Source organism: Bacillus rossius, chromosome 11, assembly GCF_032445375.1.
Source record: "Bacillus rossius redtenbacheri isolate Brsri chromosome 11, Brsri_v3, whole genome shotgun sequence".
Taxonomy (NCBI): Eukaryota; Metazoa; Arthropoda; class Insecta; order Phasmatodea; family Bacillidae; genus Bacillus; species Bacillus rossius.
Window position 1 is genome coordinate 55,190,696 of NC_086338.1, and position 16,446 is coordinate 55,207,141.

The 16,446-nt window shown below is 36.8% G+C and overlaps 1 protein-coding gene across 1 annotated transcript; it reads right to left on the reverse strand.

Annotated features, from left to right (window-relative positions):
- Positions 1–6,057: 6,057 nt before the first annotated feature.
- Positions 6,058–13,082, reverse strand: LOC134537030 (CDK2-associated and cullin domain-containing protein 1-like). Its single transcript, XM_063377226.1, has 6 exons — positions 12,708–13,082; positions 12,368–12,624; positions 9,834–9,929; positions 8,766–8,868; positions 7,766–7,950; positions 6,058–6,309 (listed from the first exon to the last, which is right to left on the reverse strand). Exons 1-6 carry the CDS (start codon positions 12,715–12,717, stop codon positions 6,205–6,207), a joined length of 756 nt encoding a protein of 251 aa, XP_063233296.1. The 5' UTR covers positions 12,718–13,082; the 3' UTR covers positions 6,058–6,204.
- Between the last annotated feature and the right edge of the window lie 3,364 nt (positions 13,083–16,446).

The window sequence follows — 16,446 nt, forward strand, 5'->3', positions numbered from 1 at the left end:
GATGTTGCCATTGTTTTTTCATCCTATAATTTTTTTTTCCCCCTTTAGTTAACAACGTACGTTTTTCAAAGAGAAAAATAAACAAATTATGTTGTAAAAAGGTTTTTAATTGCAGCTGTATATAACTTGGCAGTTTGCTCATCACATTTTGGATGTTTGTGCTATGCCCGCTGAAATGTTGGCCAGGATTAAAGTACTTTTTCTTACAATATTTCTTTTCTATTAGTTACTAAAAGTGATTTCTTTGTACAGTAAAAATATAATACATATGTTATAATAAAGTGTAAGGTAAAAAATTTTGCTGTTGACTCTTTTCTCACATTTCTGTGGTAATTATTTAACTGGCTTTTCATAAAGGTACAATGACTTATTGTGGGTAAACAACAGATCTTTTTTTATACTTTGCTGTGCTGCTGATAAAGCTCACTTCTTGATATGAAAATGCTCTTTGAAGATTGGATTAAATAAAAACTTGGAAGTGTTTATCTAAAGACTATTCACGTGTTATAAAAATCACAGCTATTCTTAGCCAAAAACTGAAAGGCAAACTTACGAACACATGCAAGACAAGAGTTCATTAATTTTTTTTTTTTTGGGGGGGGGGGGGGGGGGTGATTTGTATAAGAAGCTACAAAAGAAAGTACTTGTTCATCTGCATTAGGTCCTTTTATTGTGGACTCAGATTATAGTGTAGGAACCAGGGTTGGAAATAAACATGCCGCTATGGCCCCTTCCTCTGGATTCGCTAGCAATTATATTTAAAAATAATTATTTAAAAAAAAAATTAATATAAAAACCACTTGGTGTAAACCATGTTTTAGACCATCCAGCCCTGGTAGGAACATGAAGTATAGCTGATGAGATACTTTTACCTTATAAAGAGGAGTATTTTCTAAGAAGGATATTTAATATGAGATGGATAAAATATTTTTCAGAAATAATCTGTTAGAGTAAAGGCGGGAATGAAAAAAACAATAGAACCCCTTTTGCAGGGACAGATAAATACGCAAGGCAGCAAACTAGATGAAGTGGAAGAAGTTAAAAGCTGACTACTGCATCATGTGCAGTACAGCTAGCCAGACGCAACGAAACACACTTCAAACAAATTTTTGACTTATTTACCAAAAAAATTCTCAATTCCTCGATAATGAGTAATAATAGAGAGGTGGTTATAATAAATAGGGTCGTAACATGTGGTTTTGACGTAGTTATATATATATTTTTTTGTTTGCGTTTACTTATTCCCGGTTTTATTTTCATGTACGTTATCACAATCTAATTAACTCTACCAACTCCCACATATTCTCTTTCAGCACAGTGTTCACTTCTGCAGAGTAAAATCATACTGGTGCAGGTGAAATCTGTTGCTTGTGTTCATAGGCGTGCCCAGACATTTCCATTAGAGGGGGCCCTGCTAAATCTTTAAATCAGAAGCTGAATTTAGAATGTTAAATAGCCTAAATACATTCACTCATTGTCGTGTTTATATTTTTGTGCAGTATCAACGAGATATGTTTACTTGTTAATATTTATATCCGTATAATTTTAACAATCTTGAAAATATGTTTTTTTCCATAGACAATGTTTAAAGGGTACTTACACATTTTCCCCTCTCGAATTTTCCAATAGCTTGATCCAGTTTCCAGATATACCTTGAAATGAACTTCTTTTTAGTGAATGCAAACACAGGAATTCAGACAACAGAACTTTAACAAACCTCTTTTTTTTTTTTTTTTCTTGGTCATTTTAAGGGACCTCGTGTTTTTAATAAACTAAGGCGGCTGTATTTCCAGAACGATAAAATGTTTAAAAATATTGTTAATTAGCACGCTGCAACACTGAAACACAGTTTGAGTGTCACAGTGCCAGGAATATACTAATATTAACGAACGCATTAGAGAAAAATGCCGATCTGAGTGATTACATTAAGGGGGGCCATGGCCCACCTGGCCCCCCCTGTAGGCACGCCTATGCTTGTATTTTTTTTTTTTTTTTTTTTTTTAATGTTGTGATATTAATTTATTTGGCAGGCATATGTTTAAGATTTAAATGATGCATTTGAACGGCATGTACAACCTCTTTTCTCCCCGTAAAGCGACACAAAGTGGCCAGTGGGATTATTTGTGTCTGGAAGGTCAAGGAAACCCTTATAAGTCAAGGAATTTTGGAATACCAAGCATGTAGTAACCCTGTTAATGCATCTGATTGTGCAATTCAGTTAAATTCTAGCAACTGAACAGTAAAAAGTAGTGATGTGCGAGTCTCGGCATCATCGAGAACGAGTCGAGACAGAAATTTTCTCGATCTCGTCTCGAGATAATTTTTTTGGCTCGGAATTTTCGAGAATTTTGTAAACAAGAAATAGGTTAGGTAATATAATATATTGAGGCAGCATTTTGTGTTGCGTGTTGAAATAATTAACATATCTTCAACGTAACGTAGATCGAATAAAATAAAATATACTTGTTACGCTAGTATACACGATAAATTATTAAAAAGTTAAAAACGAACAACTTCCGTTCACAAGTCACTACATGAAACGGTAAACGTAAACAATGAATTGTGCTGTGGTTATCACATTAAATTACAGAAGAAAATGATTATTTTCCGTTAATAAAACCAACATTAAAGTTAAAAATAAATCATTTTCGGTATCAATATCAAGTATCAACGTAAAACGGTACGGTAAAAAATAAAAATATAAACATGACTGCAGAATTCTTCCGCGATTGCATTTTGTTTTATGGCCTTAGGTTATACACACGGCCAGCAGTATATAACAAGCAACATGATGTTTAAATTGCGGTCCGTATCGATAGTGACATATCGATAGTGGTGAATGTTCAGACTTTCATGATCAAGTACCGTCCATGGCTCAAGGAAACTGTATAGACTATGAAGTCAATAACGTATGTTTACATACGACAGTAGGCAAATAAACTTGAGTGTAAAGGTAAAGTTGTAATTTCAATTGCAATTGTGGATACTTGATAAAATTATTGAATAATTATGTTTGTTTGTCAGATTATTGAGTTTTACTTTTTTGGATCATATTATCCTGTTAACTAAAGTACAGATTTCTCGATCTCGACTCGATTCTCGAGAATTTTTAAATTTTTTCTCGATCTCGTCTCGAATTCAAAAAAGTCTTTCTCGCACATGCCTAGTAAAAAGTTACAGAAGATAAAGGTTTGCTGTTCAGGACGAGGAGACTAGCAAAAACTGAAGTTTGTTGTGCGTGAGAAGAAGCAATGGTAGTAAGCTGTACCATCGAGCATGCAGTCGCAGACATGCAGACCACTGCAGATGTCGTCCCTCGGCCAATGTTGTCCTTTTACGTGCCAGAAAACATTTCTAAATGGTTTTGAATTTGTCACAGAGAGGGCTGAGGTTTTTGTGTTGAGTGGAAGTTTGGGTCCTTCATTACGACCTGTTTTTTACATGCTCGTAATTTATGTCGCACATCTGTCTTGACATATTAGTGTATCCCAATATATATAGTACTACTGTACCTTTGTCACTCGTTAAGTGTGAATGCTTCTTGATATTAATGGCTGACATTTATTCCAAAATATCTCGTATACTTATTGCTTGCGTAATACTTGTATCTCTAAGATTTATAGCTTCATTTCAAGGACTGTCAACTTTTGAGATAAGTTTCAGACAATTTGTGAGCATAATGGCAAAGAAAGAATGGACAAGGAATTATATAGACGGACTTCTAAGTGATAATGAAGGCCAGATGTTAATGCAATAGAGTGTAGGGACAGATGAAAGAAACATGATGCTTTAAAATAACTAACGGGGAAATAAGCCACAATAATGCAAAAAATAACTAGGACAAAAAAATCTTCAAACTGTAGTTCATCAGGGGGAAAAAATATTGTGACAAGGAACTAGTGATTACGGTATTATGTTTCCAAATGTGTGCAATTCGCGATTGAATTTTTTTTTTTATTCTGTGTTCATTTGGTGAAATTATTAATGTAACCTAGATATGCTAAAAGCAAAATTATAATTGTATGTGATTATAATATAAAATACCAACATAATTTTATACAGTCAAACCTCTATCTATCGAACTCGCATGTATCGATTGTCCGTGTTTATCGTATACTTTCTACGGTCCCGGCAAAATTGCCATACAACTAAGGTTAAAAAAGTCTGCTTGTACCGATGTTCGAATTATCGTTTTGTCCGCATTGATCGTTCAAAATATGTGGTCCCGTCACTATAAATTATAATAGATGATCGTTTAACCATAAAGATTTTGCAGAAATAACCATTTCTTAGAAAGAAACCGTCATAAAAACAGTAATAATAGTATACAGTAGTAAATATCACCTTAAATCTGCAGCCAAGTAATGGAGCACGTAAATATGAAGAAAAGACAAATGAACAACAACGTACGCAGAAATAGGGATGATGTACCATAACTACAGTACAAACCCAATTGTTATCCTAAGATAATTACCATAAAAAGAACCAAAGATTCTTTGTCGATACCATAATTACTACAGAAGCACGAAAGCTACCACATTTGCACTCTAGTTACCGTAACAACCGAGATGTCTATTTACCGTGACGGTGATGTATTTATTTATGACATATTAAAATTAAAGAACATTATTGAAAAAAAGGATGTTAAATTTTTATATGTACGTTTGGCACATGTTGCGAAGAAATAATGCGATCTGAAATAATGCAGTACTACTACGAAAACTGAAAAGGGTACTCGTGGATTTTTAGGTTATGGCAGTCTCTCTCGTTTTTCAGTAATATCGGCCGAAAATTAACAAGCGTATCGGAAGTCGGCAGAAATGCCGATTCAATTAAATATTGGCAAAATCGGCTTCTTCAGGACAGCTCTACATTTGATGACATGAGTAAACATATTTCAGACTTCAGGATATTGAAAACGACTTTAATTTCCATGTAGATTTATTGTGCTTATGTTTTTTTTTTGCAAGTGTAAATTGAATTAAGTAAAATACTTCCATTTTTATTTATTTTTCAACTGATTTAACTTTAATGACAAGTAACTGACATATTTCTGACACTAATTTTGAGGTTAAATATTATTTTTTAAAAATTCTTAAGAGTGAAGTCCACATCTATTGAATGTCCGCATCTACTGAATTTTTTTGTTGGTCCCCTGAAAAACGATAGATAGAGATTTGACTGTAACACTATTTAACACTCTATTTTAAATATTAAGGATTTTTTTAATAACAATTGCTTATTTTATATTTCACATCTTTCTTAACCCTATTTTCATATATTTTTATGTATCTTGTAGCATCGTTTTGCAGTTGATACATATTCCAGGTTAACAACATACTGGTAGAGAGATACATTGTAGACACTTATCACTGATATTAACATCATTGAAAAAACCTGAAGAAAGCAGACAGCACACAGAAAGAACAGTCTCACAGCACAGATTAACACAGTGGCCTGACATGAGCAGTAACCACTGACCAAAAAAATAATAACCTTGGACAAAACTGTGACAGAAACGCATCAGTGATTCAAAACAGATGATTTGGACAACCTAATGACAATAGAGCGATGGGCATGTGAACCCAGCGATGAAATCAAGAGTTGATGATATTCTAGCAACGTAACTACAGCGGAGACTAACACTGGAGGCTTCTGAAGAGACAACAGTTACAACCATACTTGTGTTGCTAGACTATCGGTTCATATCAACAAGTTCACCTGTGTGTCACTGTATAGTGGTTCGTCTGTGTTTACTGTTCTTGTTGGAACTCTCATCAACCCACTGGGTTCTTCTTGGCTATGATATTATTTTCATGGCATTCCCTGTGCTGTCTATGCATTTTACATTCAACATTGGCTGTTGTTGGCGGCTTTTTTGTGTTTTTTTTTTCTACAGGTTTGACCTCTGACATACGGTTTTAAACTAGCAATGGCTTATGTTACGAATTCATCAGTACGCAAATATTTGATAGGTACTATAAATTTTTGTTCACTTGCTTAGATAAGCACCCTTTGCCCATGATTGAAATGTTGGGGGTCACGAAAAATACAAAATTCTGAAAACAAAAAATTATTTATTAACAAACATACATTTTTTTTTCTTCCAGTCAAGTATTATTCCATGCCGCGCGTCACGTCATGTTAGCTGCTCGGACTCGTAACGAGAGAGAGTGTGTCCGGCACGGTCGGCGACGAGGGAGGCTAGTTGGGGCCGTAGCACTCGTCCCCGCGTCGCTTGCGGCCGCGGCCCTGGGCCGTCGCCCCCGCCAGGTCCTGTCGCAGCTGGTACTGCAGCTCCCGCGTCTCCTGCAGGCACATCCACGAGCACTCTCGCTTCGGTCTGCGATTTCCCTCTAGCTTTAATATATTATATTACTGACTGTTCCTAGGATGTATTTTAGAACACGTGACTAAATAGAACAGAAATGCAAAAACAATTAAGGGGGGGGGGTCGTCTGTAAAGTAGGTTTACGGACAATAATTTTACGTGATAACCTCATAAGAATACATTGATGAAAGATTGCGTACTTTTTAATTTTTCAAATATTTACAATTTTTGCAAATTTAATTTAAATAAATTGTTTAAATATAATCACGAAAAATTAGTTAAAAAGCCCGCCTTAACATGTTTGATATTATAGAAGATTCTCTTGCACGGTGGTTGGCCACTTCTTGCACGCTCGGCTCAGGCGGAACATGACAATTTTTCGTGCGTGCAGCCAGCGTTTATCGATTCATAAGACTTTATCACGTAAAAAAAAATAAAAGAGCACGTGTAACTCGGTACACATGACAGAAATGAAACCTCTACTCTTAAGTATGTATATCATGAGGATAAAATGACGAGCGAAATAAATAATACAATTTTCTAAATGAACATGAATTAACAAAAAATCTTACTTCAAAATAAGTTCAAACTGCATTTTGTTGCTCTCCACCTTAATACTCCCTTTCTAGATGCCAACAGGGTGGGTGCCTGCAGCATGACAAGGTTCAACCTGAGCCGCAAGCCGCCACGTGGAGCCCGCTCAAGGCATCGGTGCCCAAAAAGTTATCTGTACTGTCCGCAACCTATTCTCCTATTCACGACTGTGTTTCACGAAAACCTTGCATGGAAATTCAATCCTAAGATTTTCAATTTTTCTTAATACGAGAACTCGTCGCACAAAAATTTTACAATACACATGTGTGCTCATCAAAGCACATTTCAACAAACATCAGTGTGCAGAATCGACCACTAAACGTTTGCCTGCAAAGTAGATAATCTGTACGGTCATCATTTTCAATAAATTATTGACTGTGACCAGATGAATACGAATGACTTACTGATATTTGAATGTGCTTCAAGTTAATACCGAGCTGATTGAATCCTCATTTTATAAACTAATGAACAAAAAATCTTTAATATAGTTAGGTAATGGATGGTCAAAGCTGTGTTATCAAGGCTTCCCTGTTCTCCTTATCATTCAAATGCTGGGATCATTCTAGATGGGGACGCACCACAACGCCAAAATACCACAACGCCGACAGCTAGAAAACTGCTGTGTACCACAACGCCGAATTACACTAACGCCAAAAAATGTCATTGCAGGACTGCCACAAAGGTTAGGATAGGATTAGGCTAGGTTAGGTTAGGTTAGGTTAGGTTTGATTGTGGTATTTCGGCATTAAGGTACATTTAAGAAACGCACACAAATTCATTCAGTTGTTATTTCGGCGTTGTGGTAACGACCCATTCTAGATGAGGTCAGGCACCAGGCACCTCTATGTGCTCGTCGATCTCCCACTCCTTCATGGGGGGCAGCACCCCGGGCACGTAGCGCGCGAACAGGTGCGGGTACTGCTGGCCGTACACGCCCACACTGATGTAGTGCAGCTTGTTGAACAGCGAGAACAGCAGCTCCGGCCTCACCGCGAAGGGCCGCGCCAGCAAGTCCTCCACCATGGCTGCAACGTTCAGTGTTGTGAACCTCACCCCGGTGTCAAGTGTGGGGGACTCCTGGTCACTGGAGTCGACCAACACACGACGCAGACCAAGGATCTGCCGTGATCTTCCAAGGTGTGCCTGGAGCAATCTTGGAAAACACATCAGGACAGCCAGGCCGGGACTCAAACCCACAATTAGGGAAACGAGTGGGAAAACGTATTAAAAAATATAACCACATATTTTCCACACTAAAATTACCTTTCTTCCATTACTAAGATAGAGGAACTGCTCAAACGACAATTTTTCTTGTTCTCATCGTCAGGCCCGTTGGGAGAAACCAAGGACCCAGGAGGCAGATAATTTTGTCTCTTCCCCCTCCCCTTTTTGCATGTTCTTAATGTACCATTTTTGAAAACCCAAATTTAAAAAAAAAAAAAGAAAACTATCTGTGTCTATTGCAAGTAGTTACTTTTTTAATCATTGAGGGATGCGCCAAGCGTGTTTGTGTGCAAAATGAATCTTTATCTTAGCGAAACTATCCTATAATACATTTGGTACACTTTAATGGTCATAACTCAAAAAGTACTTGAGAAAATTAGCCAGTTTTATTCATGTGCAATAATGCTACCATCTCTAGTATTTTTTGCAGTAACAATTATTGTCTCGATGATTGCGAAACATCTGAAATCAGTTTTTTAGCCTCGCATCGGGAACTACCCAATTATCTTGGGAAAACCCTAGTAAAACCATGGGGTGAGTGCATTGATACTTGAGATTATTATGAGAAATGAAACTAGTTGTGAAGTGATTATCACTAAGCCTAAGCGCCACTCACACGTGATGGCCTGCATCCTCTTGTTCGACACCTTCTGCAGGAACAGCAGCAGCAGCTCAGCTTGCAGCGACGTCTGCATCACCACTTCCACGTAGAACTTGTTCTGAACACCGTTCACGTCCACATCAAACATCAAAATATTGTTTTCAAAATAAAAACCTTAGAAAAAATCATCAGAAGACTATACATGATGGTAACAGCGCAGAGCCGAAGATTTTGATAACGAGAAAGAAAAAAAAATTAGAACATGGTACTATTTACGTTCTTTTATTATTCTACCATTATTTGTAACAGGGCACTGGTATTAAATTGTATTTGCATTACCTAGCAATAAAGTGCATGCAGATGTGAATGTTTTGTCATTAAAATGAGTAGCCCCATTTGAAAACTGCATGAACGAAATCTCTTTACTCACCTCCCAAATAAGTGAGGGTTTTTTTTTTTTTTTTTTTTTTTTTTACTGTTTTGCTATTATGTTGGCATAATGTGTACCAAACAACGCACCCAAGTATTAAAACATTTCCTAAGAACTAGGCCCCCATCTACCCGGGCACAAACCTGGTACGCAGAGCTTCAGGAGAAACAACGCGATTTCTGAACTACTCGAGATATCCGAGTGGGGTCTGCTTACGAAAAGCATTTAAGAGTTCGCAGAGGACAGAAAAGTACTTTTGATTTTGGACAGTTTTTAAACTGCATTTTTAGAAGAGTTAAAGTAGCTAACACACATGTTTTCGGAGTAGTTTTTTAGGCGTAAAACAACCAGATCAGATTCTAGAAACACTTAAGGGACTTGCATTACACTTTTTTCTTCATTTCTCGCCCATATAATGTTACGGTTACCGCTCAGATCTCACAGTTATCCTATGACGACGAGAAGATTGTGCATCAGTTCAGAGCCTTGCGCTTAAAGGCTATAGGTAATGCGCTAGAAGTACCAGCGAGCGTCACGCTTGTCATCCCAGATACACCCCTGACGAGGCGGGGGCCTTAAGCAACAAACCAATAAACTTCATCAACTGCTCCAAGCGCTGCAACGACTGAAAGACGAGACCCGGTGCTACCTACCATGTACACGAACAGCGGCACGATCTGTTGCAGAGACGCCAAGTACGCTTCCAGCAGTTCGTGGAACTGACAGATGTACTGCATTTTTTCAACATCCTGAAACAATTGGAAACACAAACCCTCAAGTGCAGGATGTAGTGTAAGTGCATTTAAATTCTAAACATTATACACTGCACATGTCAGCCAAAACACAGTAAACAGTTACAACAGATCACTTGTCAGTCGGATGATAAGGTACCTGTGTAAGTTCACCAAATGCATTTTCTCGAGATGGCACGGGGCCTTCATATCACTGAACTCCACATCCAGAATGCACGTGTGTACCTACTTATATTAAGTTAATAACAAAAGCGATAAATATCAAAAGTGTTCAGGACATAAAAATTCAAAATAATGAATTTATTGCAGTACAGTAAAAGGGTTAATTGTAATGTTCCAACCCGACAACACAATGTCATAATGATTCCTCCGAACGAGAACAGTTTGTGTTAATGCTAGCATAATGCCTATAACAGCATAGTTATCAAAAATTAATTGCAAGTTCTTCATGACATCCATTAGGGGAGAATATTAAATTGACATATACATGAAAGCTACGGACATACAGTATGCTATGCTCGCTATGTCTGTTGCACAAGTAAAACATAGCCAGCTGCATCTCAGGTGTCGCTGACCACGCAAAGCTGTGTTCGCTATGTTGGCAACGTCGCCAGATGTTTGGATTCTCCGCTATTTTTTTCTGAAACATCGCTGACTTCGCTTTTGCACGGATAATCAAAAACATCTGTATTCGCGCGGGATTGTGCTTATTTTCTGTGTTTGCTTTTTACTAAGTTTTTTTATTCTCTCAGTATTGTGCTATACATAGTCAAGTTGACAGAACAAATGAAAGATTACAAAAATATCCACGTTTATGGAATTAATCGATGGAAGAATATAGAAGGTCAATACCCGGGATTAGATTCCAAGGGAATGCTATCAAAATGTGTTGAATTTAACATGAAACAATCCATAAATTTGGTTTTGTCCTCACAAGCAACTGCTTCATCAAATGATGACATTCTTCAAATTCTTTTGTTTTTATATTAATTTCATGAATACATTTCTTTTTTACGTTTACACAGTGAGAGAAAAGCAGAATATTATCATTGTCGGAATCATCACTTGAATCTCGTGGCATACGTCTCTCTGACATCGTCACCTGGCACAGCAAAAACATAGCAAAAATCGCAAACATCACAAACATAGTGTAGCTTTCTGTGTGTCCTCGGCTTTAAGCACATCTTTGCATTTGTAACTGAAGATTGCACACATCACTATGTGATGAAACTGATTCATCACAATTTTCAAAGCTTAACACAGACATTTCTTCTGATGATTTTATAGCATTAGAAAAGCCAATTATACGAACTAATACTTGGATACAGAGGCTTCTGAGAACAGAAAGAAAAAAAAAATTGGAAAACTAGGTTTTCACACACTACACACGTCCCTAAATTTACTTTGAAGGGATGGATTCTTAATTCCTACTGGATCGTGAAAAATAACATTTTAAATATTTCATTACAATACCTGTGTTTTTACACTACCGTCACCATTCATTGTTTACCCGCGATTGCGTATCTCTGCTTAGCATAACTGTGGGCAACTATGGGGAATTAAAAATACACTAATTTTGTTTTCCATTTCATATATTGAAGTTTATCCCTGGATCCTGAAGGCTTGATCCTGATAGCATAATCTTATTGGCTTGATCCTGTGGTACATAATGCTCACTGTTTTAATTCAGTACATCAGAAGATCCTGTAGTTAAAAAAAAAAAAAAAGATTGTCATATAATAATGAATTATGATCATAAGTTGAATAAAAAGGATTTTTTTTCAACCTACAATCATAATTCTTCCTTGGTTCACAATTTCTTTCATGTGCAAGCATCTTGCACCACAGGATCAAGCCTTCAGGATCCAGGGATAAACTTCAATATATGAAACACCCACCATATCAAACAGAATATACAATGGCTGTAATCAATTGAATACAGATCTCCAAAAATATTTTTAAAAACACATAGGGCAACAATAAATGTCGGCAATGAACACATGAAAACGTGGGTATTGTAATGTAAAGTGTATACTGTTATTTTTTAACATACTAGTAGGAATTAAGAAACCATATTTTCAGGACAAATTTAGGGACTCTAGTACTTGGGAAACATATTTTACATTTTTATTTACTTTTCGTTCCCCGAAGCTGCGACATCCGTTGCTGGTATAGTAATGTAAGCTATACTAATATGTGAAAACCACATTTTATGATTTTTTTACTTTTGGTTCTAAAAAGCCCCTGTAACCGAATATTGTTGAAACTTTATTTCAAAAATAATTTTAACATCCATTCACAAAAAAACAAATGTGTAGGTATGAGCCTAGTTAGACAAATAGGTACATTTCCACAAATTTAAGTTTTTAAATATTGAAAGGCCTCCAGTAGGTAAATTATTGGACTTAAATTAATAATTCAGGAGAGTTAATTACATTTTGTTGATGAGGATGGCATTCAAACAACGTCAGATACTGATCTGCCTCTTCCAAGTGTTCGACACACTGCCTCAGCAAGTCATTATAAAGTTTTTCTCCATAACCATCACAAACACACTTGTAAACAATACTATAAATCTGTTCAAAATATAACTTCACAGCAGACGTTCTAGGCTTGGTGTCAAAAATTTGGGAAACAGCTTTAGAGATGAAATTCCAATATCTGGATGAATATTTATCATCCAGCAAGGAACCTAAAAGTGAAAAAAAAAAACATTTCATAAAAATATTTCGAATCAATCTTTCAAATACACTGACATAACAAGATACAACATACATGAATTCATTTCTTCCCCTTAAAAATACATAAAATTTAAATCGGTTACGTAGAATGTATATAACAAATATAAAATATTTAAAAATTACACATATTTATCAAAACCATTAAACACAACTGTCACATCCATAATAGGTTCCGATCAGTGATAAGCAACGAGCATACAAGCATTCTGTGATAAGGTTAAAATTCTTCAATAAATTATAAACAAAGAGTGACGCCAACGTAAGGAAGAAAAAAATCAAGATTGCAACAATTTCCTGAACAAAAATAAGAAGTGGAAGAACACTTTTTTTTTGGGAAAACATCACGTTTTACGCATTGATTCTTGCTTGTATTATCTCAATAAAACCCATAATTGTTTTTTTAAACATTAAATAACAAAATTATAAATAATTGAGCTGAAGGTTACAAGAGATTTTATATCTAAAAAGTATTGAAAGAGTCCAAATTGAGTTTACAAAGCCGAAAGCAGGATTCACAAAATGTAAAATGTGAATAATAGGCATGTGCGAAGTCGGTTTATAATTGAAATCTTAATTTTAATTCAGCCAATAAAATTTTGCAATGTATCCAACACCTCTTAGCATGTAACTATTTACTAAGTAAGTAACTATATTAAATACAAAATTACTTTCCCATGAAATCTGACTAGCAATTTGTGAGCAGTGTTTCAACACATAAATAAATAAAGGTTATATAAATTTCCCAGCTACCATTTTAACAACACATTTTTTTTTTAAATTTATAGTTTCTGTTAGTGACTCATAAAGAATACCATGAATTAATTTTTTAATCGGGAATTACACTTGAGCATTGTAATATCTACGAAATTTCTTGCCACAATATGATTGATAAATATAAACAGTTCTCTAGTCCTGCCAAAATGGCTTCCTTTTCTACTCTCATTGTCGTTGCATCATGCATCCGTAACAGAAATTAAATATATTCATTTCTCTCCTATGAAGACGACCTGTCTCCTATGCACACTCCCGTCTTGTGCGCTATTGCAAATCCGTAGGTTTGAAAACATGGCGGTCAAATCTTGTGTGCATGACCTACTGTTTCTGTTACTTTTACTGTTAATTTTTTCAATTGTGAATCCAGCATAAATAACATTTTTAACGAATTTAAAATTTTGTTTTTAACTGTGGATGTACCTGCTTTCAAGGCGAACAGTAATTAATGGTTTAGGTAATGTCTTGATGAGAATGTCGCTCTTACTTCACACGAGGCTCTGGTTAGACATGTATGAATAGTGGACAGAAAACGAAAACCCTTGAAAGGATACAACACTTTGCATGCTACAATGGTTGTGAAAACTCTTAATTAGTTCCAGCGGCAGTCTCTGAAAGAAATGGTGATATGGAGTGTGTGCAGCAAACCCGGTAAGCTTTTTTTTTAGCTCACATGTTTAGAACTGGCTCTACAACATATACAGTGACTCTACATTAAGCTGGCAGAAGAAACTCTGGGGTCTGGAGTTGGACAGTGCCTTAAGCAGCCGCAACAGCGAGATGGTTATGTGGCAGCGTAGTTAGCGACGGCCGGGTTACGCCCTTCACTGTAAACAGTCTGAGGACATGTGGGAAGTACTAAGGTTTAAGAAATATAGTTTTATAATTTTTGTACCAGGACAACAAAGATGGTGACTCACCACAGAATTCGGCGCCCACTCCAGACCGCAGTCTGTTGAAGACTGCTGGAGGAGGGAGAACAATGCCGCCTCGCGTCAAACACACAAGGACACGATAAACCTTTTCATGTAAACCTTAAACTTAAGCACTAAACATTCCTCAATTTCCCTGATTAAACTAATTACATGAGCACAAAAGGCTGATTGTTTTAAAAGGTTTCTGTTAATTATACTTCAATAACTAATTAAAGAGTATGAATTAATACGGCAACATTTAGTTTCTCCTGTGTTTCTACTACTGTCGTGTCCTGCATTTGGCCTCGACCCCCTGATACGAGTGCTTCATGCTCCTCCCTCTGAAACCAACATGGCTGCCCTCAAAGAAAGCCGTATCCCACAGGCTTCTCTACACCAGCCTTGGGGTATAGGCGACGAGTGGTGCTGCAACCCAAACATAAATAGCAGCAAACATTATTGACATTTATAATCGTGCATATGTGTTTTCTAATTAATGTACAATATAAAAAGTGTGTCAGTAATATGTGTGTAATAATTAAATAGTGTCATTGTGTGGGGGTTACTGGAGAGGGCAAATGATTACCTGTGTATAATATGTGTCGCTTCTATCAGTAACCAATGTCTGAAGGAGTTGTATTTAAGCTAAGTAGAAATTTACCTAGCTAGACATCCCTAGCCCAGAGAAATCTGAGGGAAATAAAGCAGAAATTGGTAATTTGTATTATTCCTTTCTACTCTCCTCTCCCCTTCCCTCTCACTCTCCTCCTTCCACTGGAGCTGCCTTCGGGAGCTTGCTCTAGAAACTCTTCCCTCCTCCCTCTGGAGTGGCCTTATGGAGCTCGCTCTAGAGTCCCCTCCCCTGGAGCGGCCCTCGGGAGCTTGCTCTAGAATCTCCTTGGAGTGGCCTTTGGGAGCTCGCTCTAGGTCTCCAACTAACGCCCTTCCTCGCACGGTACCTGACTCCACCCCTCCTCTACCCCTGGCCCAGCAAAAGGGCAGGAAAATGCCAACATCCGAGAGTCAAGGAGAAGCTGCCAGCCTACCAGCGGGCCTTTCTCCCCACGTCATGCCACTCCAGCACCAGACGCTGTTGCCGGGACACAGCACTACATTTACTAAAGAAAAATATTTTTATTTAAACAGTACACTTGACAGTAAGAGCTACTCTAAGAAACTGAAATAAGTACAACTGTTGCTAACACACATGGCACTGACAGTTACTTGCATGTTGGAATGTGCTAGGGATGTGTTGCGCCAGTGGAATTGGTATGGGTGGGGTGGGGACCTGGCTTTATTACCCCAGTAAGTACATCACAACCCATTCAGATTTATATCTTGATGATTCAACTATATGTTAGGAAGACCCAACAATGTAGAGATGTATTGACTGCAAGTGGGAGACTTTGTATGTTAAAACACATTAATCACAAAACAGTTATTTATGTTTCTAAAATTATATATTTTATGTTTTCTTTGGAATATTTATTTATATTTTGAAGGTTTGTTCTCATGGAGTTATGAAAGGTCAGGAACAGGATATCGCATGATATGACGATGCCTTTACGTTCAACCTAAAACATTGTGGAAATAGTGCTTGATAACGTCTGATGATTATTAATAAGTATGAATTTTAATCTCCGTCGTTAAAAAAAAGTCACTTTTATCAAAAATATCTTTCAAAATTGTTTACACACTGCAAACCAACATGGCTAAACAAATAATTGGGTGTTTGGGGGGGAAAGGGGGGGGGGAACTGATTCACACATCATGTAATCGTGCATACGTGGCCAATCACTGTTTGTTCTAGCTACATGTTCCGTTAGATGTTTAAATGCTATGACTTACCTTAGAGGAATGTTTTATCTTTGTACCTAAATAAAAAATGTATGATTTGTAGTTGACAACCAAATATTCGACTGGAACATTCAGTCGTAATCCGAACGTGAAAGCTACTGCACGCAAATAGACAAAGGTTCAGATTGAGGATAAGAAAATATTTGGAAAATATTTGTTTTGTTCCAGAAAAAGCAAAGTAACATTGAATTTACAGTATTATCATAAGTTACTAGCCGATACCGATCCGTT

Coding starts and splice junctions, on each gene's coding strand:
- LOC134537030 (XM_063377226.1), bottom strand. Junction 7,951..8,765: donor GAGGATGCAGGCCATCACGT/GTGAGTGGCGCT, acceptor TGAACGTTGCAG/CCATGGTGGAGGACTTGCTG. Junction 6,310..7,765: donor AGATCGACGAGCACATAGAG/GTGCCTGGTGCC, acceptor ATGTGCCTGCAG/GAGACGCGGGAGCTGCAGTA.